This window comes from Anolis carolinensis, chromosome 5, assembly GCF_035594765.1.
Source record: "Anolis carolinensis isolate JA03-04 chromosome 5, rAnoCar3.1.pri, whole genome shotgun sequence".
NCBI classification, from domain to species: Eukaryota; Metazoa; Chordata; class Lepidosauria; order Squamata; family Dactyloidae; genus Anolis; species Anolis carolinensis.
Window position 1 is genome coordinate 102,431,478 of NC_085845.1, and position 25,261 is coordinate 102,456,738.

The 25,261-nt window shown below is 39.7% G+C and overlaps 1 protein-coding gene across 2 annotated transcripts in view; it reads right to left on the reverse strand.

Moving 5' to 3' along the window:
- The window catches only part of crmp1 (collapsin response mediator protein 1), a 49,203-nt gene that overhangs the window by 2,189 nt on the left and 21,753 nt on the right, over nucleotides 1-25,261 (reverse strand). For both annotated transcript variants that reach the window (XM_003221376.4, XM_003221375.4), the window contains exons 3-13: nucleotides 21,300-21,484; nucleotides 20,860-21,024; nucleotides 20,453-20,514; nucleotides 18,957-19,037; nucleotides 13,920-13,988; nucleotides 10,905-11,025; nucleotides 8,307-8,463; nucleotides 6,136-6,277; nucleotides 5,309-5,479; nucleotides 2,526-2,705; nucleotides 905-1,070 (exon numbers count right to left, since the gene is read on the reverse strand). In XM_003221376.4, the coding sequence (XP_003221424.1) occupies nucleotides 905-1,070; nucleotides 2,526-2,705; nucleotides 5,309-5,479; nucleotides 6,136-6,277; nucleotides 8,307-8,463; nucleotides 10,905-11,025; nucleotides 13,920-13,988; nucleotides 18,957-19,037; nucleotides 20,453-20,514; nucleotides 20,860-21,024; nucleotides 21,300-21,484 (1,499 nt within the window). The remainder of the gene's footprint in view (nucleotides 1-904; nucleotides 1,071-2,525; nucleotides 2,706-5,308; nucleotides 5,480-6,135; nucleotides 6,278-8,306; nucleotides 8,464-10,904; nucleotides 11,026-13,919; nucleotides 13,989-18,956; nucleotides 19,038-20,452; nucleotides 20,515-20,859; nucleotides 21,025-21,299; nucleotides 21,485-25,261) is intronic.

Consider the following 25,261-nt stretch of genomic DNA (forward strand, 5'->3'; position numbering starts at 1 on the left):
GACACTATCTAGCCTGCCAAGGAGATCGGAAATCGAGAGGGAAGGGATTTCTGTTCTCCCCCTTGCCCCTTTTCAGTAGCACACTGGATATCATCATTTCAGGTGCCAAGAAGTGTTGGCCTCCATATTTTAGCTGGTGGACACTACTAAGGTAAGTTAGGGGAGCAAAGTTTGATTTGCGGATGAGTGGCTGCAAACCAGTTTCATCATGGCTTGCTTGTGCAGCTCCCAAACTGCTTAGGGGCTTCAATGTAGTTACCTGAGATACTAACCCAGCAGGCCTGTAGCGAGGGGGGGGGGGGGAGGTTAGGGGTTCAAACCCCCCCCCCTGAAATTTTTCAAGTTATAAAAAAAATCTCGTTTACTCATGAATTTTAACTGGTTAACCAAATCCCCATGCTAAGTCTATGAGATGCAAAACATTAAGAGTCCCTCCAGGCACTATCTCAAGCAGATATTGACAGGTTTGTAGCGGGGAGGGGTATGTGCTAGGGGTTCAACCCCCCCCCCCCCCCCGAAATTTTCAAAACCCCTCCCGAAATTTTTTTCTGGCTACAGCCCTGTAACCCAGAGTAGCCTGACTTTCTAAAAATGTTAGTTTTATATCACTTTCATAGAAAGGAGCTGTAAGACGTTCCTTCGTCCCATTCCTCACTTTCATGGATGTGAAATGCAGTAGAGTTATACAGCACTCGCTCCAAATACCCAGAGCCATGCATATTACATCACAAAGCTGTCGTACAGCAGGATCTTCATGTTGGAAACTTCCCTGTCCAAAATAGTTAATCTATAGTGTAGCAGTCTATTATATAGCAAACTCCTAAGAGCTGACTTAGCACAATTCTATTCTTTGTAGCAAGGAACACTTTTAAAAACTTTTTCCTGACAATGTATGCTGCTTTACCTGATAAACTAAAATTAGACTGGTGTAGATTCCTGATTGGTGGAGGCTGGTTTTTGGCAGGAGATGACTTAGTTGAAGGTGCAGGAGTTGCATATTTTGGTGTTGCAGGGACTTCATACACTGGTCCATCATACATTCCTCTGCAAACACCTTGTAATTCTGTTACCTAAATATCATGAAGGAAAAACATATTTACAGCAGCTTGACATTTTACCACCGCATTCCTACACTCAGAAAATTGGATCCAGAATCTGTCTTCTGTAGATAAAGAGGCTCTGTTTGTGGAAAGTGGACTGGATATGTTCTTAGTTGCCTCTAGATCTGAAGCCCTGGCCATTGGTCTTTGGAATCCTGCAGGCTCTGTTGAACAGATACACAAAACTACTGGGACTGGTTATCTGGAGTTTTGGGGTGTATCATCATCTATACCTGAATGACACCCAACTCTGTTAGTCCTTCCCACCCTAAATCAAGGAACCTGTTTGGTCATATAGTAATGGACTGGATGAGGGGAAGCAAACTGAGACTTAAGACAGAGGCGCTTATGATCAATTGGAAGGCAGATCAGGGAATAGGGATTCAGCCTGTTTTAGATGGGGTTACACATCCCCTGAGGTCATAGGTTTGCAGTTTGGGTATTCAGGAATGCCTTCACATATATAAAATGTGTGCGTCGACTGTGCCTGTTCTTTGAGACACTGGATCTGGCTATGATGATACACATCTTAGTAACATCCCATTTGGATTACTGTCTTGTGCTCTACTAGGGGCTGCCTTTGAAAAGTATTCAGAAACTTCAGATGGTCCAAAGAGCTACAGACTTCACTTGATGTCCTTGTTGCAACAGTTCCATTTGTTGCCTTTTTTGTGTGGACACAATTCAAAAGGCTGGTTATAAAGCCCTATGTGAGTCAGGTCCAAGCTATTTGGCAGATTGTATCTCCATCTATGTATCTGTCTGGACTCTGAGATCCTTAAAGGGAGGCCCTTCTCTCAGTCCCACTACCATCACAAGCACAATTGGTGAGGATGCAAGGGAGGGTCTTCTTGGTGGCTGTCCCTGGTCTCTGGAACTCCCTTCTTCCCAGGGAGGCCAGACTGCAACCTGCACTGTTGTCCTTCTGGTGATAGGCTAAAACGTTTGTTTGTTTTTTAATTCAGGAAGGCTTTTAAAGCAGAAAGCTTCTAAGAATGAGCAGGGGAATAGGAATTGTTTTTAACAATTTTTACTTTGTAATATTTAATTCTATCTTAATATTTATATTTTGTAGGTTTTTAAATTGTAATTGCAAAATGCCGTCACAGTCTTAGAAGGTTTTTAATATTTATTTCAGTCTTTACCATTGTCATCTTTGCATATAAATGTTTAATACCGTTTTAACGAACATATTCAATACTGGGTTTTAATTTTGCTTTTGACGATGTTTCTTAACACCTAAATGTATATGTACCTATTCCAACGTTTGTTCATTTTATGGTGCTAGTCATCAACCGTAATAAATAAAAAAATATATATATTGTTATTGAAGCCATTGTTATTTTGTTATTAAAGCAACTATAATAAATACTACTGTACTGACAAGGTAAGTATCTTTGATTTTGAAGATACATACAAACTTACCTTATTCCTAATTTTGATCCGCTGATAAAGGTATTCAGGGAAAGGTTTCCGGGGAATAAATCGTCCCATTCCTTTACTTACATGGAGATTTCCATCCTCAAACACAATCTTTCCTTGGCTAATGACTATGAGGGGAGCCCCATGACATTCCATGCCTTCAAAAATATTGTATTCAACAGCCTGCGCGATAACAAAAACATGTGGCTTATTCCAATTTGCAGACATATTATTTCATTAATTCTATCTTCAATTAGAAAATATTAAGCATGTTACTTAAACTTAAAAAGTGAGTCAATCCAGGAAATTTTGGATTCAATTCAAGTTAATATTCAGTAGTTATTTTTTATACAGGCTGTCTCAAAAGTTGTCAAACACTGGGAAAATGGGAAATTGTAGCGAAATGTACCTTTATTTACAAAATATTCATTACAACATTTATAAATTACAAATAGAAATATGTAATTAACATATAAAATCTATTCAATTTTTATATCTATATACATGTCTGGGGTCCCTGGTGGCACAGTGCGTTAAAGCGCTGAGCTGCTGAACTTGCGGACCAAAAGGTGCCAGGTTCAAATCTTGGGAGTGGAATGAGCACCCACTGTTAGCCCCAGCTCCTGCCTACCTAGCAGTTTGAAAACATGCAAATGTGAGTAGATCAATAGGTACCGCTCCGGCGAGAAGGTAACGGCGCTCCATGCAGTCATGTTGGCCACATGACCTTGGAGGTGTCTACGGACAATGCCGGCTCTTCGGCTTAGAAATGGAGATGAGCACCAACCCCCAGAGTCGGTCACGACTGGACTTAACGTAAGGGGAAAACCTTTACCTTTTTACCATACATGTCTATATTTCTTATATATATACATATATATAATTAAAGTGTAAATATGTTTGCCATTGTTTATGTATCTATGTATTTTTCAAGATGGCTCCCACTTCCAGAGAGCACTGTGACTCCGAAGACGAATGTTGATCAAAGTTGGCACACAGATGACATCCCGCTGGCCAACAAATAATACTGAAGGGGGTTGAGGGAGGGATTGACCCTGGATTTTGTTATAGTTTATCCACATCCAAAGAGCACTGTGAACCAAACTGATTATGGATTTGGACTAAACTTGGCACCCATACCCAACATAACTGGCGGAGTATTGTGGGGGGGGGGGGGGAATGACTCAATGTTGAGAGTAGTAGTTCGCCCACATCTTTATGCATTTTCTAATTGGAGTATTCATACAAAACAAAACAAACCCAAGCAATGACTCTTTCTTATGAATAGCATTGCAAAATATCTAACCTGGGCATCACTGGATACCTAAACTAGTATACAAAAAAGTGAAATGTTTGTATTTATGTATGTAGTGATGTTTGTATGCAATTTCCATTATGGCTCGCACATCTGGATAATAATAATAATAATAATAATAATAATAATATAATAACTTTATTTTTATACCCCGCCCCATCTCCCCGAAGGGACTTGGGGCGGCTTACATGGGGCCTAGCCCGATAAAACAATCAATATCAGTAACACGACTATAAAACAATTATACCAGTAAAACATCAATAGCAATAAAACAATCGTTAAAATCGGCAAAAAGCATACAAAAAACATACAATATTAAAACAGGAGACTAATTCATAAAATCCAGAACAGAATGTGCCGGTAGAAATGGACAATAATCTTGTCACTCCCGCCAAACAAACTTGACACACTGAATCACCATGGCCAACAGAAAATACTAGTGGGATTTGGGCAGAACTGACCCAAACTGACCCGTGTTGAGAACTGTAGTTCACCCACAATCAAAGAACACAGTGAACCCCCACCTACAATGGATCTGGACTAAACTTGGCATACATACCCAACATGACCAACTTTGAATAATGACATGGATTTTTTTTTGGGGGGGGGGGTGACAGAGAGTCATGCCTCACCCATATGCAAAGTGTACTGTGAATCCACCAATGATAGATTTGGACCAAACTTGGCACACATACCCATCATGAGCAACTTTAAGAATTTTCTGGGTTTGTGGGGCAATGACAGAGGATGATAAGAGTTGTAGTTTACCCATATGCAAAGTGCACTGTGAACCCCGCTGATGATGGACCTGGACTAAACTTGGCACACATACCCATCATGACCAACTTTAGGTACAGGCTGGGTTTGCGGAGAATGACAGAGAACAATGGAAGTTATTATTCACCATAGGCAAAGTGCACTGTGAACCCTTTGGCAATGGATCTGGACCAAACTTGGCACATATACCCACCATGACTAAGTGCTGGTGGAGTCTGAGGAAGATTGATGTGGGATGTCAGGGTGGTGCAGTTTGTGGACAATGACATATTATGATGGGAGTTGTAGTTTACCCATATTTTAAGGCATTTTCGAATGACTGCATTCATAAAATCCAAAATCAAACAATGACTATTTCTAATGTTTATCATTTTAAAATACCTAACCATGTAAGATAATTGAGAAGCCTTTAAAACCCAGCTCTGTGCAGGGTTTCAATTGGCTATGATCCAAACGGGAGCATGGAATTTAGGTAATCCTGCCACTGTGGGATGAGACTACAGACCTCCAGTAGAAGAGACTCAGTGTATCCCTGGCAGCAGCATGACATCCATATCTGGAGCACAACTGACACCTCCAGCAAGGAGCATATACACAGTTGTTATGTTGCCATAGGTGAAGACATTTCAGCAGTTTGCACCATTAACAACAATATCATCTCAAAGCACTCTCAAGAACAACAAAGAGCCCTTACCGATTTATGACTCTTTGCTGAGATTGTCTTATCCTTTTCTGGATCCCAAATGACAATATCAGCATCAGAACCCACAGCAATCCTGCCTTTTCGTGGGTACAGATTAAAGATTTTGGCTGCATTGGTACTGGTAACAGCAACAAACTGGTTTTCATCCATTTTACCTGTAGACTGCAACAAATTTTCCATGAGTAGTATAAAAATGAACATGTAATAATATGTACATATGAGAGAGACAAGGATTTGTAGGCAATGGGTGGAAACACTGGATTTGCAGTTTCCTATTATATCTCTATCTTTAAGGAATCTTGCAAATCATAAGATTTGGTGAGGTATCTCAAATTCTATATGACTGAACGACAAATAGCAGGTTTCCTTAGGGCAGAGCAATGACAATTAACTTCCTGAGTAGCTCACCAAATGGGTTGGCTGCTGGCTTCAGGGTTCTTCACACTCCTTCCACATCCCACAGGAATGATTGCAATTTTTTTTTGCAAAAATCTCAAAGAGTAACAGACAAGAAAAACTGGAAACACCATGATATTCAATTCCAAAACAGGTCTTTATCACAGTTATAAACCTTCAATATCATTTTAAAGCCACTGCCACTAATCCGCTGGGGCCATTTCTAAAATCGCCATTCTACCTGAGGCTCTTTCACACTATTCTATTATACCACTGTTAACTAGTTTCAACCTATAGAATAATTTGAAACTGAAAATAAGAGCTATGAATATTGATTTTAATGGCTCCAGTGGCTCTGGTCTTCCTTATCTGGCTACAGTGATGAAACGGTATTGCTTGTTTTGCTTTTGCTTTTTACTTACTATACACCTGTCCCAGACAACAGTCATTCTTTCTTCAATCCCATTAACTCCCTCTGGAATCAGAGTGAAATTGTCCTTTCCAACAGCCTTCTGGGCTGTGCTATAGGTACAATGGGCACTCCCAGTCGCCTGCAAGTCACCACTGAAAGAATGAACACATGAAATATTTAAATAAATAATTTTAAGATGATGGAGGAGACATGATACTTTACAGCATTTGCTCAAAAACACATACTCTGGGCTTTCTCAATTCTGCTTCCATATTCACATCAAGCTACTCCCAAATTATTGTTTCTTGAAATATTTACAAGTGATTTTATTTCATATTATTTATTATTTATTATTTATTATTATTATTATTATTATTATTATTACCCGCTACTCTCTGAGGCTTGATTTGATTTGAATGAAAGCATAATAAAACCAAAACAATAAGTGCCTACACATATTGCTATTTTAAAATTTGATTCTATGACTTAATCTGACAAAGGGAAAATTTGTACATTAAACAGAAAGCAAGGAACCCTGGATTATTTTTTCATTGCATAGCATCCATGGCAGCCTTCCGGTTTGAATGACCGGGATTTTCATCATTCTTCCAAATTCTCCCTCTTAAAAGCTGAATTCCCCATCAAGGAGGGAAAATTCCAGACGCCCCCTGCATTTAGTACCATAGGTGAGAAACGGTTGTGATTTTAAGTAGAAAAAGCATAGGAGGGAACACCTCCCTCCTATCCTTCTACAGCAGTGGTTCTCAACCTGTGGGTCCCCAGATGTTTTGGCCTTCAACTCCCAGAAATCCTAGCAGCTGGTAAACTGGCTGGAATTTCTGGGAGTTGTAGGCCAAAACACCTGGGGACCCATAGGTTGAGAACCACTGATCTACAGCATATGTTACTATTCTAAAGGGGTTTTTTTTAAGAACCCATCAGGACTACAGGAGCTGGTGGTTTCTCTGTCAATGTAAAGATGATTCCAAGCCAGGCTTTAATACTAATACTAAGGGGGCTATCCAATGTGCCAGGCTGCTTTTGGAGACAGAGTTCAGCACCTTGGATAGCTACTAGAATAAAAGACATGCTGGATTTACCATATCACTGACAACAACGCAATAAACTGCATTATGTTTAATCTGGCCATAAAGTAAAGAATTTCTGGCAACCTGTTCAATATTTGTTTGTTTGTTTGTTTGTTTTTTAATATATATTTTTATTGAAGTTTTACCTTATAAGATAGAGTAAATTAACATCGAAAGAGTGAGAACATTTGATTGTATAGAAAGTGGGAAAACTGAGATTTAAAAAGGATCGAAAAGGGAGAGAGAAAAAACCAAAAACTGAAAACAAAGCTAAAATGTCCATATTTATATAAAAAAGAAAAAAACTGAACAAATGGCGATATAAAAATGCAAAGTACTTGGCAAAGAAATACACCAAAAAGCAAAAGCAAAAAGCTCACTGTTTCACAACCTGTTCAATATTTGTGATGTTATAAGACAGAATTTTTTTAAAAGTGTAATCACTGGAATTCACATTTATGATTGTTGCAGCATTGCAATTACTTTAGAGTGCTCCCAAACCTACTTTTAAAGCCAAACAGCCCTCTGAGATGGATCTCCACAAAAGTGGGGCTGTGCCATGCCCTGCCCTCCTAGTGAAGCATTTGACAACAAACTATGTCAAGAACCCCTGTGAGTCTAATCACCAAAGTTTGCTATGCTGTCTCACTGCCAGGAGAGGGTCAGCTCCCTATTGCCCAGAGCATCATGAATCATTCTTGGAGGGAGGGCTATCTGGCTTCAAAAGCAGGTTTTCAGTGGGGGCAATACATGTAGGTACAAAAATCAGACCCCCATTTTCACGGATACAACTTCTGATGCAAGATTTCAGACATGATTTGCAGCATTCCTTTTATAATAAGAAAAACAGACTATTATCAAAGAATACAAAGATTCCTGCTTACTACTACTGGATCATCAGAGCCTATGTGGTGTAGTGGTTTGAGCCTTGGACTACAACTATGGAGAGTAGTGTTCAAATCCCCATTAAGCCATGGAAACACACATTCATGTTAAGGCCACAATAACTTGGAAACAATTTGAAGGCACACAACAATGATTACTACATCTTGCTTCTTTTTGTTTATATAACATGAATTAGTACAAAGAATACCATGCTAAAAGGGAGGTCAAATGGTCAGGTGTTGTAGGATCCAAACTCAGTGGTGGTGAGGTCACAAACGCTGCAGCCTTTGCCCAATTTTTGCTCCAGTAATGTGTCCCATCTGTTCCAACACTGGCAGCGATTGGTTCTCCCAAAACAAGAGCACCTGAGAAGAAAGAAACGTAACAGCTGATTATATCTATCTTTCTTTTTCTTTCTTAAGCATAATGATTTAACAGCTATTCACATAAAGCCACATAAGTATTACAAGTTAACCGACAATGAAAAGAGTAGTTGCTCTGTTTTTCAAATAGAACTTCCAGAAGGGTACCATATTAGTTTGTCATAGCAAAAACCAAAACACTTATGGAGACTAACAAACTAAGTAACGGTGGGCTGCAGTCCACTTTAATAGATTCTAACTGAGGACAACACGTCACACATGTGACAATACAGATTCAAGGCCTAAGTCGGAAGGCTCAGATACTGGCTGATTGAGTTGTAAGAGATGTAGTCCAAAAATGTAAGGTTTCAAAGCTCTAATGCATGCAAATAACCTTAAAAACAAGCCACAGGATTTTGACATAAGCTGCAGTAACACATAAACAGCTGCAGAAGGAAAGGGTTTCCCACCAATGCACTTCCAGTCTGAAGCCCTTTCACTTTCTCTGATATGGCAGAACATTAAGAAGTCTGTGCCCCACTGCATGCAACTTCATATGTAGCCTATTCACTTTCAGTGAAGGCATTTAAGTTCATTCTTTCTTTCAGACTTTTATGTCTTTAGCAGACTGACTATCAGTAATTCAGTATGGACCAAAATTCAAGTTTGATGAAACTTATGGACATTGAAATTCTGTGATATTTAACAAGGGGCCGGGCTTAGCACAGCGGGCTAAACTGCTAAGCTGCAGAAAATCCTGCTGATCAAAAGGTTGGCAATTCAAGCCCAGGTTGGGGTGAGCACCTGCTGTCAGCACCAGCTCCCTGCCCACCTAGCAGATCAAAATCAGAAATGTGAGTAGATAAATGAGTACCGCTTTAAAGTGGGGAGGTAATAAAAGGTGCTCATAAGGACATGCCAGTGATTTTGATCAGGAGGATGTTTAAGAATGACAAAGCTCCTCGGCATGGAAGATGGAGTGACAGCACCCTCCCCTCTGTGTGGCTAGAGTCGAGCTAAGCCTCCAGATGCCAGAAATGGAAAAGATGGGAAAAGCCTTTACCTCTGTTTATGTATTGTCTGTCCTTGTTAATTGTATAATGGCATTGAATGTTTGCCATATATGTGTTCTGTAATCAGCCCTGAGTCACCTCAGGGAGATCGAGCAGAATATAAATAAAGTATATTATTATTATTATTACATCTGATAGAGTTATAAAGAATTTTTGGTAGGCTGATCTGAAATAGTTGGTCTATATGAATAAGATAAAGCAGCACTGCTCAAAATGAAACAGGGAGGAAAGAAGGCTTCTATAGGGATTGAGGTAACCCCTTTTTTCACTCCACAACATCCTCCACCAATCAGACTATGGGTGCATCTGCAAACTAGAATACAGTTGACACCACTTTAACAGACATGACTCAATGCCATGGAATCATGGAAGTTGTAATTTGGTGAGGCACCACCACTCTTTGGTAGAGAAGGCTAAAAACATGGCTAAATTATCACCCTCACAATTCTATAGCATTACCCCATGGCAGTTAAACTTGTGTCAAACTGCATTCATTCTACAGTGAAGTTGCACTATATGTTCCAACCTGCTGCACCCATGAAATAATGCTATACAGGCTAAATCAAGATAATATGAGATAATGAAAAAATGAAAGAAGCCTACAGAGAGGGGCTTGTATAAAAATAAAAAAACCTGGCTATCCCAAAATTCTCATAGCTGAAGGTCCAAACAGAGAGTCAAGTCGATGCATATGGCAAAGTCTGAGCTTTCCCTTTTAGCCCTCCTGATCCCACTTCTTCCCTACCATGTCAATTCCTACAAGAAAGACAACTTCAGACATTTATATCAATCACCTAACAGCTGCAACATCAAGTGGTGGTTTGGTTCTCAGACTGAACTATCGCCCATCATACTCAGAATTTTCATATGGTCTCGTCTCCCATTAAAGGTGAGCTCTGCAAGACCTGAGCAGGTATCTTGGTGAGCTGTCTTGGAGGTCTCATTAATAGGGCCACCAGATGTGAAAGCCAAGTTGATGGCAATTAACAACAGTAACAAAAACTTCCATCAAATAGAGTACTGTAATTCAACAAAGTCATTTCACTTGTGAGGAAACCATGTATGTGCTTTTGTAAAACATACTTCTCTGCTTCACTGAAGGTATCAGAGTGGAATTTGTCCTCTGTAGTATCTTAGTTGAGTTTGATATACATTTAACATTGGCTAGATGAAACAGCCAATAAAGATTATTCGGTCTGTGCTGATAAAGAAACAGCCTCTCCTTTGGAATGGCAACTGAAGCAGTCAATAACAGAGCTAGATCACTCTGTTCCCCAAAGAACACAGATTCAATATTTTACAGCCAGCCTAATATATTCAGAGGCTTGGTGTCCGTTCAGATCCTGTTTTCACAATTACACATTTCCATACCTTTTTTTCTGGCCAGTGAAATAACCTCAGCTGCACTCTTACTCATGACCTTCGTGATATAGAGTGGACAGTTAATCCGACCCGCTATGGTGATGGCACGGAAAACAGCTTCTGCCTCAAGCTGAAAGAACAGCAAAAATACAGTTAAATAAAAACAACAAAAACTTTCTTATTACGTTGCAGAATGTTCACATACATATTTCCAAGATTCAAATAGTTTTCTCTCCTGAAGGTCTGGCCAAGCCACTGAGCACAATAAGGTGCAATATCTGAAGCAGCAGATGCTGAGGAGCAATGTGAAAGTTTTCTGGATTTTCCTTTTGCACTCCGTCTGTTCCTTCATGATCTGTCCTGAACTACCTAAACAAGCCTAATGCCTTCAGTGTGTTGGGAAAGCACTCTTCCATTTTCAGTGTTGAAGTAAGATCAAACTGACAGAGGAGCCAGCTTCTGCACACAGAATGAAGATGCCATATTATCCATGGCCATAGGTGGTGAAATATCTTGGCTCAGCTCTGCCCTCCTATGCTTCTCATAGACTAGTTACCAGGACCAGCCTAATCATGTGGCATGGTTAACCTATTTGGCAGAACTATGAGCACTGATTAGGTGAAAGCCAGCTGTGGTAAACACTCTGATGCAGCTCTCCACAATGATCTAGCTTGTTGTCTCAATCTGAGAAGCTGCAGGAACTATAGAAATAGCTTTCCTTCACCGGTATGGAAACTCCTTGTAGATCCCAGTCTAGCCTAAATGCTTCACAGTACGAGGGTGTCTCCTCACAGCAAGGCCCTATCTGCTCCACTGATGGACAGCACTTGTCCATAATAACTCATTTGAAAAATAATCCTGCAAAGCAGAAGTGAGGTTTTGAGACCTGAGAAGGAGGCACACTGATTACTTTATAGTGCATCTCTCCCACCGTGAACATTTTCTTGAAACAATTTTCACCCCAAAATCCCCCCCACCAAGACACCATACAGATTCACTTCCTTCTGAAAAGAAGGCTTCTTCTGGGGAGTCAGAATAAAAATTTGCAAAAAATGGTAAAGAGGATATCACTGATATGTATATTTTGATATTGGCTCTTGTCCTTTTAAAGCTGCTTATTTTGAATTTGGGATTTTCTCCCCACACTCCAAGGACTACAAAACATGGCTGTTGCCAGGGAATGGTCCAATTATGTTTAGAACAGTCAGGCTGTCCTTTCACACAGGATCTCATCTTACCAGTCTCTTCAGTTCCGCATATCACTCATCTGCATTTCTCTTCTATTTCCATCACCCAACAAATGCATTTCACTCACTCTTCAAATGCCATGCTTGTAAAAAGTTAATAAGGAATGGGTGGCTTCAGTTAGAGGACACAGATCCACCACACATACAGTAAGTGGACAGAGACAAACATCAGGGCAGAGAAATCTCAATCAGAAATTGTTTGAGAGCATGTGATCATTTGCAGAATATTTCAGTTAGGCATCACTGAAACATGATCTCATGATTGAACTGTAGGCCTATTCCAAAGTATTATTTTGTAATCTATTCAAAAATTAGTCTAAACCAAAAAGGAGGAGCAGCAACCTTGTATTTCAAGGATGGATACAGCTGTGAGAAGATCCCTGTCTTAAAGTATGGAAAGCAAGTTTGAGAATATTTGAGGGAAATTAAAGAGGAGGGAAACACCACTGCCATTACTGTGTGCATCGACTGCAGATCCCAAACCAGACTGAAAACACAGATGATGTATGGGCTGTGGTGGTGTTTCCTAGAAAAAATGACAAAGCAGTCAAAAGGAAAGCTATAGTATCCTGTCATGACTGTACAGTTCCTCTCTTGCTTTGCAGACAATGTTATTGTTCAAAAAGACTGAGGATGTTAACTGACAGTGAAAAACTGGTTAATAGAGTGGAAGTTATGGGATCCTTCAGTGGGAGTGATCAGATTTTTTTATAGTTTGAAATAAAAATATTTCAATAAATAATAATAAAAACACCTAACAAGATAAATTCTCTTTCAGTATATTAATTAACAACTGTTTACAACTAACCTTACCATTAACTATGATATCTAGATATTTTACAGAATGTCTTTCCATAAATCTTCATGCTATGGAGGAGCAGAGACCTTTTGCAAGTGGGCATAAACGTGTTCAATAAAGGAAGCCACTTTTCAGCAAATGAAACCTTGTTATAACCAGATCTTTCTTTCACATTGTCCTTAGGTCTTTCCAGAATTTGTTATGTAGAGGAAAGGGGAACTTAGATTCAATCAATGATTAAATGAATAAATGAATAGCCTGTGTCATGCATTTCCTTTAATTCCATTTTTTCTTCTCCTGAGGCAACAGCCCTTTAGGTTTTCCTGAATATGTGTGTGTGTGTGTGTGTGTGTGAGAGAGAGAGAGAGAGAGAGAGAGGGAGAGGGAGAGAGAATTCCGACTTCTAATTCACTAAAGTCTATTTTAAAGTTTGATGTTAACTGGATCTATAAATGTTGGTGAAATTGCTAGAAATAGCTAGCCAATTAACAGTTTCATAAGTGAATTTCAAGCATGGAAGGTGGCAAAATCACAATTTAGCTTTGGCTCTAAACTCTCCTCTACCTCACAAGAATCTTTAGAAGGGAATGTGACCCCTGAGTTGAAAATATTTCTCACCATTTTAAATACTTGTCACACAATTACAAAAGCAGGAAATATATATCTTATTTGTTTAGAGTGCATAGAGCTTGTTAAGCAAGTTTATGAGCTTGGTACATCACAAAACACATGGTACAGGAAACTGTTATCAGAGCTACATATTTCTACAGTCTCACAAAAACCAACTGTTTAAAGGCTTACATTTTAGCTACATTCTATATAAGGCCATGTTTTCACAGAAGTACAAAAGCTGTGAAGTACTGTCTGATTTCAATTTCTATTTCTGAGGTGTTGTATTTTTTAAAAAATTCACAGGGGGAGGAGAAGTTCATTTCAACACACAGCTGCTACTATGCTTGAACAGACTGGAAAGCTCACCTCTTCAGGTCTGCTTAAGGCATGTCCTTCAGGTCCAGTAATTCCCATTTCCAACATGCGTTTTTGTTCCTGAAAAGAAAATACATCACTATTCTCTACAGCTTTAGAGTAATCTATACTGGAAAAGGCAAGTAGGGCTGTGCAATTGTGTTAGATAAATCCCAAAGTGAATTGGATGATTCAAGCACAAATCAAAGAAGGACGGCTCAGCCTGATTTAAAACTGGAGCAAATCATTTCAATCTAATGTAACTGAGACCAATTGGGACTGACCCAGGACCCCGCCCCAAAGTCAGACAATTCATCCTCAACAGTACCTTGTACAGAAAAGACCTTGGTGGAGTAATGGAGAGGATATGGACTTTGCTCAATGACAGCTTCCAATCCATAGCAAAATATCTTACTGATGCTCTCCAATCATAGTAGCGAGTAGGGCAGGAATACTGTGTGATCACTGAAGTGTGCCTGTTCAAATTACAGTAGAGTCTCACTTATCCAACATAAACGGGCCAGAAGAACGTTGGATAAGCGAATACGTTGGATAATAAGGAGGGATTAAAGAAAAGCCTATTAAACATCAAATTAGGTTATGATTTTACAAATTAAGCAGCAAAACATCATGTTATACAACAAATTTGATAGAAAAAGTAGTTCAATACGCAGTAATGCTATGTAGTAATTACTGTATTTATGAATTTAGCACCAAAATATCATGATGTATTAAAAACATTGACTACAAAAATGTGTTGGATAATCCAGAACATTGGCTAAGCGAGTGTTGGATAAGTGAGACTCTACTGTACTTCTATAGGTTTGTGTTCTTTTCCTAGATTTAACTGGTAGCAGCACATCTCAATAGACCTCATTGCTTCTGCCAAAAGATTCCTGCTTGTCTATCCAGTGCTTATTGCAATCACAAAGAGTGAGCACTTTCCACTTCTCTCACTATGTAAGGACTTCCTCCTGTCTCCTTTGAGTGACACCAGCTGCAAGACCATCAATTGCATTGTAGCAGTCTTTACATTTAATAGGTTAAGGACCAGAAGCCAAACAAGGGAGGGATTTCTAAACCTTTACATTTAGTGGGAAAGCGTTGTGAGGAGCGGCTTTAATAGCTGGGCATATTTAGCCTGCAGAAGAGAAGGCTGAGAGGAGACATGATGATGGTCATGTATAAATACGTGAGGGGAAGTCATAGGGAGGAGGGAGCAAGTTTGTTTTCTGCTGCCCTGGAGACTAGGACACTGAACGATGGCTTCAAACTACAGGAAAGGAGATTTCACCTGAACATTAGGAAGAATTTCCTAACTGTGAGAGCTGTTCAGCAGTGGAACTCTCTGCTCCGGAGTGTGGTGGGGGCTCCTTCTTTGGAGGTTTTTAAATAGAGGCTGGATGGCGATTTGTTGGAGGTGTTTTGCATGCAGTTTTCCTGCTTCTTTGATGGGGATTGTACTGGATGGCCCATGAGGTCTCTTCCAACTCTATGATTCTATGGTTCTATGACTGGTTGGTTAGGCAGGATTGAAAAAACTGTTGAAGAAGGGAGCAGGGGTCTTGGTGGCCTTTTGCAGTTGGCAGATCATAATTTTGTCAATGCCTATTGTTTCCAAATGCCGGCTGAGATCTTTTGGCACGGCACCCAATGTGCCCATCACCACCGGGACCACCTGTACTGGTTTCTGCCAGAGTCTTTAAAGTTCAGTCTTGAGGTCCTGATAGCGGCTGAGTTTTTCCTGTTGTTTTTCATCAATGCGACTGTCACCTGGGATGGCAACATCAATGATTCCAACCTTTTTCTTTTCCACAACTGTGATGTCTGGTGTATTGTGTTCCAGAACTTTGTCAGTCTGGATTCGGAAGTCCCACAGTATCTTTGCATGCTCATTTTCCAATACTTTTGCAGGTTTGTGATCCCACCAGTTCTTTGCTGCTGGGAGGTGGTACTTGAGGCATAAGTTCCAATGAATCATTTGGGCCACATAGTTGTGCCTCTGTTTGTAGTCTGTGCAATTTTCTTACAGCAGCTGAGGATATGATCAATGGTTTTGTCAGCTTCCTTGCACAGTCTGCATTTTGGGTCATCAGCTGATTTTTCGATCTTGGCCTTAATTGCATTTGTTCTGATGGTTGCTCCTGGGCTGCAAGTATCAGGCCTTCTGTCTCCTTCTTCAATGTCCCATTCATGAGCCATAGCCAGGTCTTCTCCTTATCAGCTTTTCCTTCAATTTTATCAAGGAACTTTCCATGCAATGTTTTGTTGTGCCAGCTCTAGTTTGTAGTGCGGTTTTCTTGTACTGGTTTTTTGTCTGCTGTGCTTTGAGGAGTTTCTGATTTTTGACTTCAATCAAAGCAAGTTCTTCACTTTGCTTTACATATTCTGCCAGGACATGTTCTTCTTATTTGACTGCTTGTTTTACTTGTAGGAGTCCTCTGCCACCTGATCTTCTAGGCACTTATAGCCAGTCAACATCACTGCGAGGGTGCAGTGAATGATGAATGGTCATGAGTTTTCTTGTTTTTCTGTCCAAATTGTCCAGTTCCACCTGTGTCCAATTTATAATGCCAGCAGTATATCTTATGACAGGTATGGCCCAGGTGTTTATGGCCTTGATGTTGTTGCCTCCATTGAGCTTGCTTTTGAGAATTTTTCTGACCCGTTGTGTGTATTCTTTGCTGGCCAAAGTCTTCACATGTTCATCCTTGATGTTGTCCAGCTGTAATATGCCCAGATATTTATAGGCCTCTGGCTGGTGACACTTTATTGTTTGACTATTAGGCATATTTATGCCCTCACTTTCAATGATTTTTCCCTTCTTCAATGCCACTGTTGAACATTTGTCCAAACCAAACTCCATGCTGATATCAGTGCTAAAAATTCGGACAATGTTAGTCAGAGACTGGATTTCAGTTTGCGGTTTCCCAGACAGCTTCAGGTCATCCATGTACATCAGATGCGAAATTTTGTGAGATTTCTTAGATGTTTGATAGCCGAGGTTTGTTTTTTGTAAGATTGTTGACAGAGGGATCATGGCAATAATGAAAAGCAGTGGGGACAATGAGTCTCCCTGGAAAATTATTATTATTATATTATGACACAGCAAACAAGATAGATATGCTGGATTTCGTATCAAAAAATCACAAGTCGAACACTTCCCAAGTGTTATTATTATTATTATTATTATTATTATTATTATTATTATTAGCCCCACATGAACAAAGAACCAAAGAGGGCAAAAAAGCATTAAACCCAAGGTCAAATGTATCAACAGATTTGAGTATCAATTCCATGCATTAGAAATGTTTCATTTAAAGAAAACTGCTATTTTAGAAGCATTTTAGCATGAATTCTACACCCAAAACCAAATCACATGTCCTATCACAAATTCTGCACTTTTTCAATTCTTTTGAGGAATTGTTATATGAAACAGTGCCCTGAATATATGGCTCAATCAAAATAAAATTTACAAAAAGAAATGCCTCTCAAAAGCACACAATTAAGCACATGATTATGTCAGGAAGGATTTTGTGACTAAGTTATTCTGATCAAAAAAATGAATTACATTTATTCTATATGTTCAAAACAATAAAATAAAGGTTTTGTTTTACTCAGCCCATTACTTAGATTGTTAAATAATGTATAACGATCTAATTTTTTAACAATTGATTCAAATGACTACCGTGTTTCCCCGAAAATAAGACCTCCCCAAAGAATAAGACCTAGCAGGGGTTTGGGGGGATTGCCAAATATAAGGCCTCCCCTGAAAGTAAGACCTAGCAACTAAGGCTGCAGCAGAGTTCCATTGGGAAGCATGGCTGCAGGGCAGAAGCAGCACTCATTCATACACCGGAGGGAGGGAGGGAGGGAAAACCTTCCGTGGCTGCTGCTGCGCTGCCGTTTCTTCCTTCCTTCCGTCTCCCTCCTGGCCATGCTGCCTTCTTCCCAGAGGCTTCTGATTGGCTCCTGGAGCCCGGGCAAGGGAGGGTGGGAGGGAAGGAAGGAAGAGGGCTTTCCACTCGTCCCCAAGGCTCCTTAAAGGTACAGGACGCATTGGGATTTTCCTCTCATCCTTATTCCTATCCTATGCCCTGAAACATTATTTTATACTATTATTCTATTGCCATATTATTATCATCATATTCTGTTACTATATTATATCCCATTATTATATTATCCTATTAATATATTTTATATCATTATATTATATTTTTCTATTATTATTAGTATATCATTATATTATTATTCTATTATATTTTCATATTATTATATTATTATTCTGTTATTATTATATTCCATTTTATATTATCCTATTAATATATTTTATATCATTCTATTCCATTCTATTATTCTATTATATTATCCTATTATTATTATATTATTATGCTATTTTGTTAGTATATCCCATTATTATATTATCCTATTAATACCATATTATTATCATATTTTGTTATTATTATATCCTATTATTATATTATCTAATTAATATATTGTATATCATTATATTATTATTATATTATCATATTATTATTATAGTATATTATATTATTCATCATTCATGACTACATTGAAACTAGAATAGAGAGAAATCATCGTGGAAACCTTGTGAAACCTAAACTGCAAGAGGTACCATAGATTGTTGCACATGTAAATAATGGTAGTAACAAGAAATCCTTGATAGGATTCACAGTTTGTCTGGTTATGCTGGTTTGTGATGACAACTACTTTACAGTATATAATAAATGTTCATTTTGTTGTTCAACAATAAATGTGAGCTCTTCTTCATGGAAAAATAAGACATCTCCTGAAAATAAGACCTAGTGCATCTTTGGGAGCAAAAATTAATATAAGACCCTGTCTTATTTTCGGGGAAACATGGTAATACTGGAAGTAAACTTCGTAAGATTGCAGTAGTCACTTGCAACATGGCAACCTATAAAATGAGTGGACAGACATTGGCCATGTTGCCTCTGTAGAAGATGTACCCATGTGGACAGATCCACTTATGTCAACAGGAACATAAAACAAGAATATTTCTCTTACCTGAGCTATCAAATCTCCATTTTCAGCATGAACCATGACAACACACCCAAGACTTTTCAGAAAAGTAAAGGCTTCGTAAAGCTATATACAGTAAAAAGAGAAAGAGTCAACAACAACAAACGTTCTCTAAGTTAAAAAGTGAAAGCAATTCCTAACCTTTGCCACATGGAATATAAGCAAGGGCAAACTAACTAAACTGAGTGTCCCCACAGGCCAAATAAATGTATTCATCTGTGAGAAAGCACATGACATACAGCCAGGGCCGGCCGGAGATATTTTTTGATGTGAAGCGGGGGTGCTGAAAAGCGCCCCCGCCACCGGCGCCCTGGCCCCGCCCAGCGTGCCCTGGCCCCGCCTCCCACGCTGCGTGGGAGGCGGGGCCAGGGCGAATAGTGAGGGGGGCGGGGCCAGAGTTGGCCCCGCCCCCCCCGCCCAGCGTGCCCTGGCCCCGCCTCCCACGCAGCGTGGGAGGCGGGGCCAGGGCACGCTGGGCGGGGGGGGGGAGCGGCGTCAGAGCTGGCCCCGCCTCCCACGCTACCCCCGCTCGCCCGTCTGGCCATTTCTAGCAGGCCAGAGTTCAGCGGAGGTCCCTCCAGGCCGCGATTGCGGCCTGCAGGGACCTCCGCTGCAGTCTGGCCAGCTAGAAAAGGCCAGACGGGCCAGGGCGCACTGGGCGGGAGGCGGGGCACCGTCAGGGCGGTGCCCCGCCTCCCGCCCAGCCTGACGGCGCCCCCCCGGGCCTGCGCCCGAGGCGGCGGCGTCAGGTGCCTCAATAGTGGGGCCGGCCCTGCATACAGCCAGTTCTGCAGCGGAGGTGCCATTTCCAGCCTTTAAGTCAGGACAATAAGAATTGCAAGTTATTCTGGAAGCTTCCAGGATATATGGCAATTTCAAGCCAATATCTTTGGACTCTCCATGCTGTATCTGGGGTAACCCTGAAGCAGCATACTCCAGAATAAAAAGGTAAAGGTTTTCCCCTGACATTAAGTCTAGTCGTGTCCTACTCTGGGGGTTGGTGCTCATCTCCATTTCTAAGCTGAAGAGCCGGCGTTGTCCATAGACACCTCCAAGGTCATGTGGCCAGCATGACTGCATTGAGTGCTGTTACCTTCCCAATGGATCGGTACCTATTGATCTACTCACATTTGCATGTTTTCGAACTGCTAGGTTGGCAGAAGCTGGGGCTAACAGCAGAGGCTCACCCCACTCCCTGGATTTGAACCTGGGACCTTTTGGTCAGTAAGTTCAGCAGCTCAGAGGTTCAGCAGCTCAAAATTTCAATTTAAAATACAATTTATACCCAGTCAAACCACATGATGGAAGAGCTAGCAACTGACTGATATCAATGACATTTTCTGCTTTCAGGAACAGGAATGGTACATGCATTATTCTCTTCGCTTTCCTCTAGTTTAAGCTGAAGATAAAAGCATTTATCAGCATTAAAATTGCTAGTGTAATTCAGAAAGATTCTTAGAAAAAGTTATGAAGGAGATTACCTGGCCATCAGTCATTTGGTAGAGATCTTTGTAGCCCATGTAAACTTGGAAAGAATTAACACCTGTTATATAAAAAAGGAATAGTTTATATAAGCTAACATGCTTTTATTGTCATTTTTAACGTAACTCTGAACATCAATACCTTCAAAATAATGCACAAACATTTTCATTCAACATTGCATAAGCCAAATAGACTTCGGTCAATTATGTAAGGAAGGATACCTCTGTTTTAGACTTGGTAATCCAATACGTTTTAGATGCTTTGGACATCTGAAATCAGATTCTGGAGGTAAGATAAATAAATATGCTAGTCTATTAAACATGGGGCTGTTTTCACGAGAAAACATTAGTTAAATTAGTTCAACTCTTTATCAGCACTAAACATCTTTTCTATTTTTTTAACTAACCTTTATCTTGCACCAATATATCTAGCTCTTCTCTGATCCCATCATACCAGTTGGTGATGTCCACATGGAGAGAGTAATCGCAACAGGATTTGGTGTCTGCTGCCTCGTGCCACTTTTCAAAAGAAGTTAGTAAACTGGAACTAGGTTCAGGAAGGACATGATCAACTGCAAAGAAGATGAAGACATTTCTTCAAAAATGATCTAAACTGCAGGTGCCCAAGAAACAGTGTCCATGAAATAACAAACATCACTTTGAAAGGCACAGGAGAAAGGCAATGGGATACTTGCCAAACGTGGCTATCCCTACCCTAGACAATATATTTGCATATATTGTTAGATCTTGTTTCTGGAACAGAAAACAAGTGCTTCCATAATGCTACTACAAATTGATTTATTCCTGTTTCCCCTATTATAAATGAAGTATTCCTTCAAATACTTACTGATCATAGTAGTGCCTCCTGCTAAAGCTGCTTTTGTGCCTAGGTAGAAATCATCAAGAGCTGTCATGCCTTGAGAGGGTTTCTGCAGATATGTATTCACATCGATACCTCCAGGGATAACCATTAACCCATTGGTTTCAATGGTTTTTACTCCACCAGGAACAATTAAATTCTCTCCTATTTGTCTAATAAGAAAAAGATATGAATTTTACATCATTCTCCACAGAAAAAAGCTAATAGCAACTTTGTAAATTACAATATAAACAACAGCTTTACTCTTAACATAGTATTACATAAAGTTATATGTTCTAAAAGTTATACAAATGAGCCCCATGTCTTTAAAGCAGACTGCAAAGAGATCAGAAACAGATTGGAATGTGAAAGGAATGCAATCTTGTGGCTAAACACTGCACAAAAGCACTTCAATCCTTAATTTTTGCAACTGGCTCCTGCCTGTGGACCCAACCCAACAGGAGAAATTCCTTAAAACAACACATAGGAGAACCTCCTTCCTTCAGAGAACAAGGGCATGGAGATGGGACAATGAAATATTTAACTGGCTGGAGTAGAAATGAGCAAAAGAGGCTTCTCTGCTCTACACTAAATCCTATAAAATGTAAACACTGCTGCACTTGAGAGTCTGAAGCACGATTTATGAACCATCCCAATGAATCGCTTGGAAATCAACATTCCACTGTATTAAAAATTACATTTACATGAAAGATTGCCCAACATGGAACTCTGTACACACACAAACCCACATTTTGAATAACAATGGTAATCCCTAAGGTTAAATAGTCCATAATTAGAAATTAATCTAAAATTATTGTGTCTAAAATTACTGAAAGCAGCTTACTGAAAGATCTTTGTCTAGAGGTTAATGCATACTTGTAACACAATTGTTCAACACTGAAAGGATAGAAAAACTTGCAAAATAGCGATTTGATCAAATAATTTTTTTCTTGTGTCAGAAGTGACTTGCTTCTGGTATGAGAGAATTGGCCATCTATAGATACATTGCCCAGGGGACACCGGATGTGTTACTGGGAGGTTTCTCTCATGTCCCTGCAAGCTAGAGCTGGTAGGTGGAAGCTCACTCCTCTCACAGATTCGAACTGGCAACCTTCAGGCCAGCAGTTCACAAGGGTTTAAACCATTGCACCACTGTGGATCAAATAAATATATAGAATCATAGAATCACAGAGTTGGAAGAGACCACATGGGCCATCTAGTCCAACCCCCTGCCATACAAGAAAAGCACTATCAAAGTACCCCAGAAAGATGGCCATCCAGCCTCTGTTTATAAGCCTTCAATGAATACATCTAATTGGGAGCCAAAAGGCATGATAATGGTTAGAGATGATATTACAGATTTAAAAATTGAAGGTAATATTTATACATTAAAATGTTTCAAGAGGAAATTCAGTGTTCATGATACAAAGTATTCACAATTTTTCTGATTAATGGTCTGAAGGTACATGAAATCTAACATAAATTAGAAAAAGGTTACTTCACTATTTCTAGCAGACGACAGATACTAACATATATATGTTCATGAATAATCTGGAGAATAAGTAAATTAATTATATCTTTATCATAGAGATTTTTTTTTCGTGTCAGGAGCGACTTGAGAAACTGCAAGTCACTTCTGGTGTGAGAGAATTGGCCGTCTGCAAGGACGTTGCCCAGAGAACGCCCAGATGTTTTGATGTTTTTACCATCCTTGGGGGAGGCTTCTCTCATGTCCCCGCATGGAGCTGGAGCTGATAGAGGGAGCTCATCCACGCTCTGCCCAGGTGGGATTCGAACCTGGCAGCTTTCAGATCAGCAACCCAACATTCAAGTCAGAAGGCTTTAATCCACTACACCATCGGGGGCTCACAGAGATAAAGATTTGGGATTACAACTAACATTAAACATTTGGTGATAGATTTTTGGAAGTGTCGAGGAAAAATCTAATCAAAATAAAGAAAACTTTCTTCAACAAGTTACTAACAACTGTATTTAACACCAGTGAAAACTTAGCAGTTGGACATGCAGTTTTTGAAGCACTGGTGATGGGATATATTTTGGCACTGCAGGATAATTCAGACTGTCCTGGAATTTGGTGTTGTTTTATATCAGACTAGCTGTGCCTGGCCACACGTTGCTGTGGCGAAGTATGGTGGTATGGGAAATAAAGTATTGAGGAATTGGTGGTAGTTAAGGTAAAGGGTAAAGGTGTGGAGTCCAGATAATCCAGTTAAAGCAGATAATATAAGATTACATGGGTTATATAGCTGTGTGGAAGGGCCTTGAGTCTACACTGCCATATAATCCAGTTAAAATCTGATAATCTGTATTTTATAGGCAGTGTGGAAGAGGCCTAAGTGAAGCCTAACTCTGCCTGTCCCCTGGGTGAGTGGGTTGCTAGGAGACCAAGTGGGCGGAGCTTAGCCTTCTAACTGGCAGCAATTGGATAAAAACAATTATTTCTCTCCCTCTAATTAGGACTTTATTTTTCTTTTCTTTTTGTTGTATCAACCTAGAGGCATGGATGATGGGTTGTGTTGTCAATTTTCGAGGTTGTGGGGTGTTTAGTTTTGGCGGTCGCCAGGATTCCATCACTCTTTTATATATATAGATAACAGATAACAGAATAGAGGGTTCCAATTGATACAGTTAGGGTTTTTCTTATTTATTCAAAAGAAAGGTGGGCAACTTGTATCTTGTATCTAAATATTGTATTTGTTGGGACAGATGGTACTTGAAGTCTAACAACATTTAGACAGCTAAAATTTGTCTATTCCAATTTAAAGATTCACATGGAAAAGAAGATTTAGAACTGAAAAATAAACAACTTGATTTTGGAAAAAGAAAGTTCTCATCCTTTTTTTAAATCGAGTATTATCAAGTTTCATCATTTGTAGCATTATGCAAATGATGAAACTGATGTAAGGAAAAGACTGAAATTATACATCTATAAATAACATTAGTCCTATTTATAGAATATATTAAATCACAAATACCAGAAAAATGTATCAAAAGTAAGCCTCACAGTGCTTGGGGGAATCCTGAAATGTGTACATATGTATTTTGAAACCCTTTTTAAAAAAGGTTATCTCTTCTAACAGCATATAATTATCAGAGTAGCCAGTGTTTTTCTAGTAGCCAATACTCTGTTAGCATTAATTCAGCCTATAAATGGTATATATCCTGTCTCTTTCCTGCTTTGATCTTTTGATCTTTACATCTTTTACTAAGCAACAAGCAGTTACACAAATAATGTTGGCCACTACATAGCGCTGGAAGGCTGATTAATTAAGGACAGGGTGAGTGAGTGACTTTTCACCTTCATCTCTTCTTCCCAGGAACTTGGAGGTAGGGGACAAAGAGTTGGAGTATTAAAAGGGCCAATTACCCCACATGAGCAGCAAAACTATAACAGTCCACCTTTTCTCTTTTCATCAGAGTCCCCCAGTCTCCATTTCATTGGTAGAAACTCTTGGAGATGACTAATTAATTCAGTTATTAATTTTCTAGGTGTTCCCTAAAGCTTTGGCTTTTTAATAGATTCCCTGTGTAACACAGATGTTAATCTTATGCTTCCATTAGCTAATTAATTGAGAGCAGAGTCAGTAAAACAGAAGGATCTAAAGAGAAAGTTTAGGATTGGATTGAAAATGCATCACATAGCTCCATCAGTGTGCATGTATGTGTACCAGGATTGATTCTGCTTAGCTTCCAAGATCACATGGGATCTGGTGTCTTTAGATCAGGCATGGGCAAATTTCGGCCCTCCAGGTGTTTTGGACTCCAACTCCCCTAATTCCTAACAGCCAGTAAACTCGCTGGGATTTCTGGGAGATTAAATCCAAAACACCTGGAGAGCTGAAGTTTGCCCGTGCCTGCTTTAAGCCCTTGAGTTCTGTCAGAAGGCAAGGTAATTTGCTTGCTTATTACTGTCTCTGGGTATATTGTAG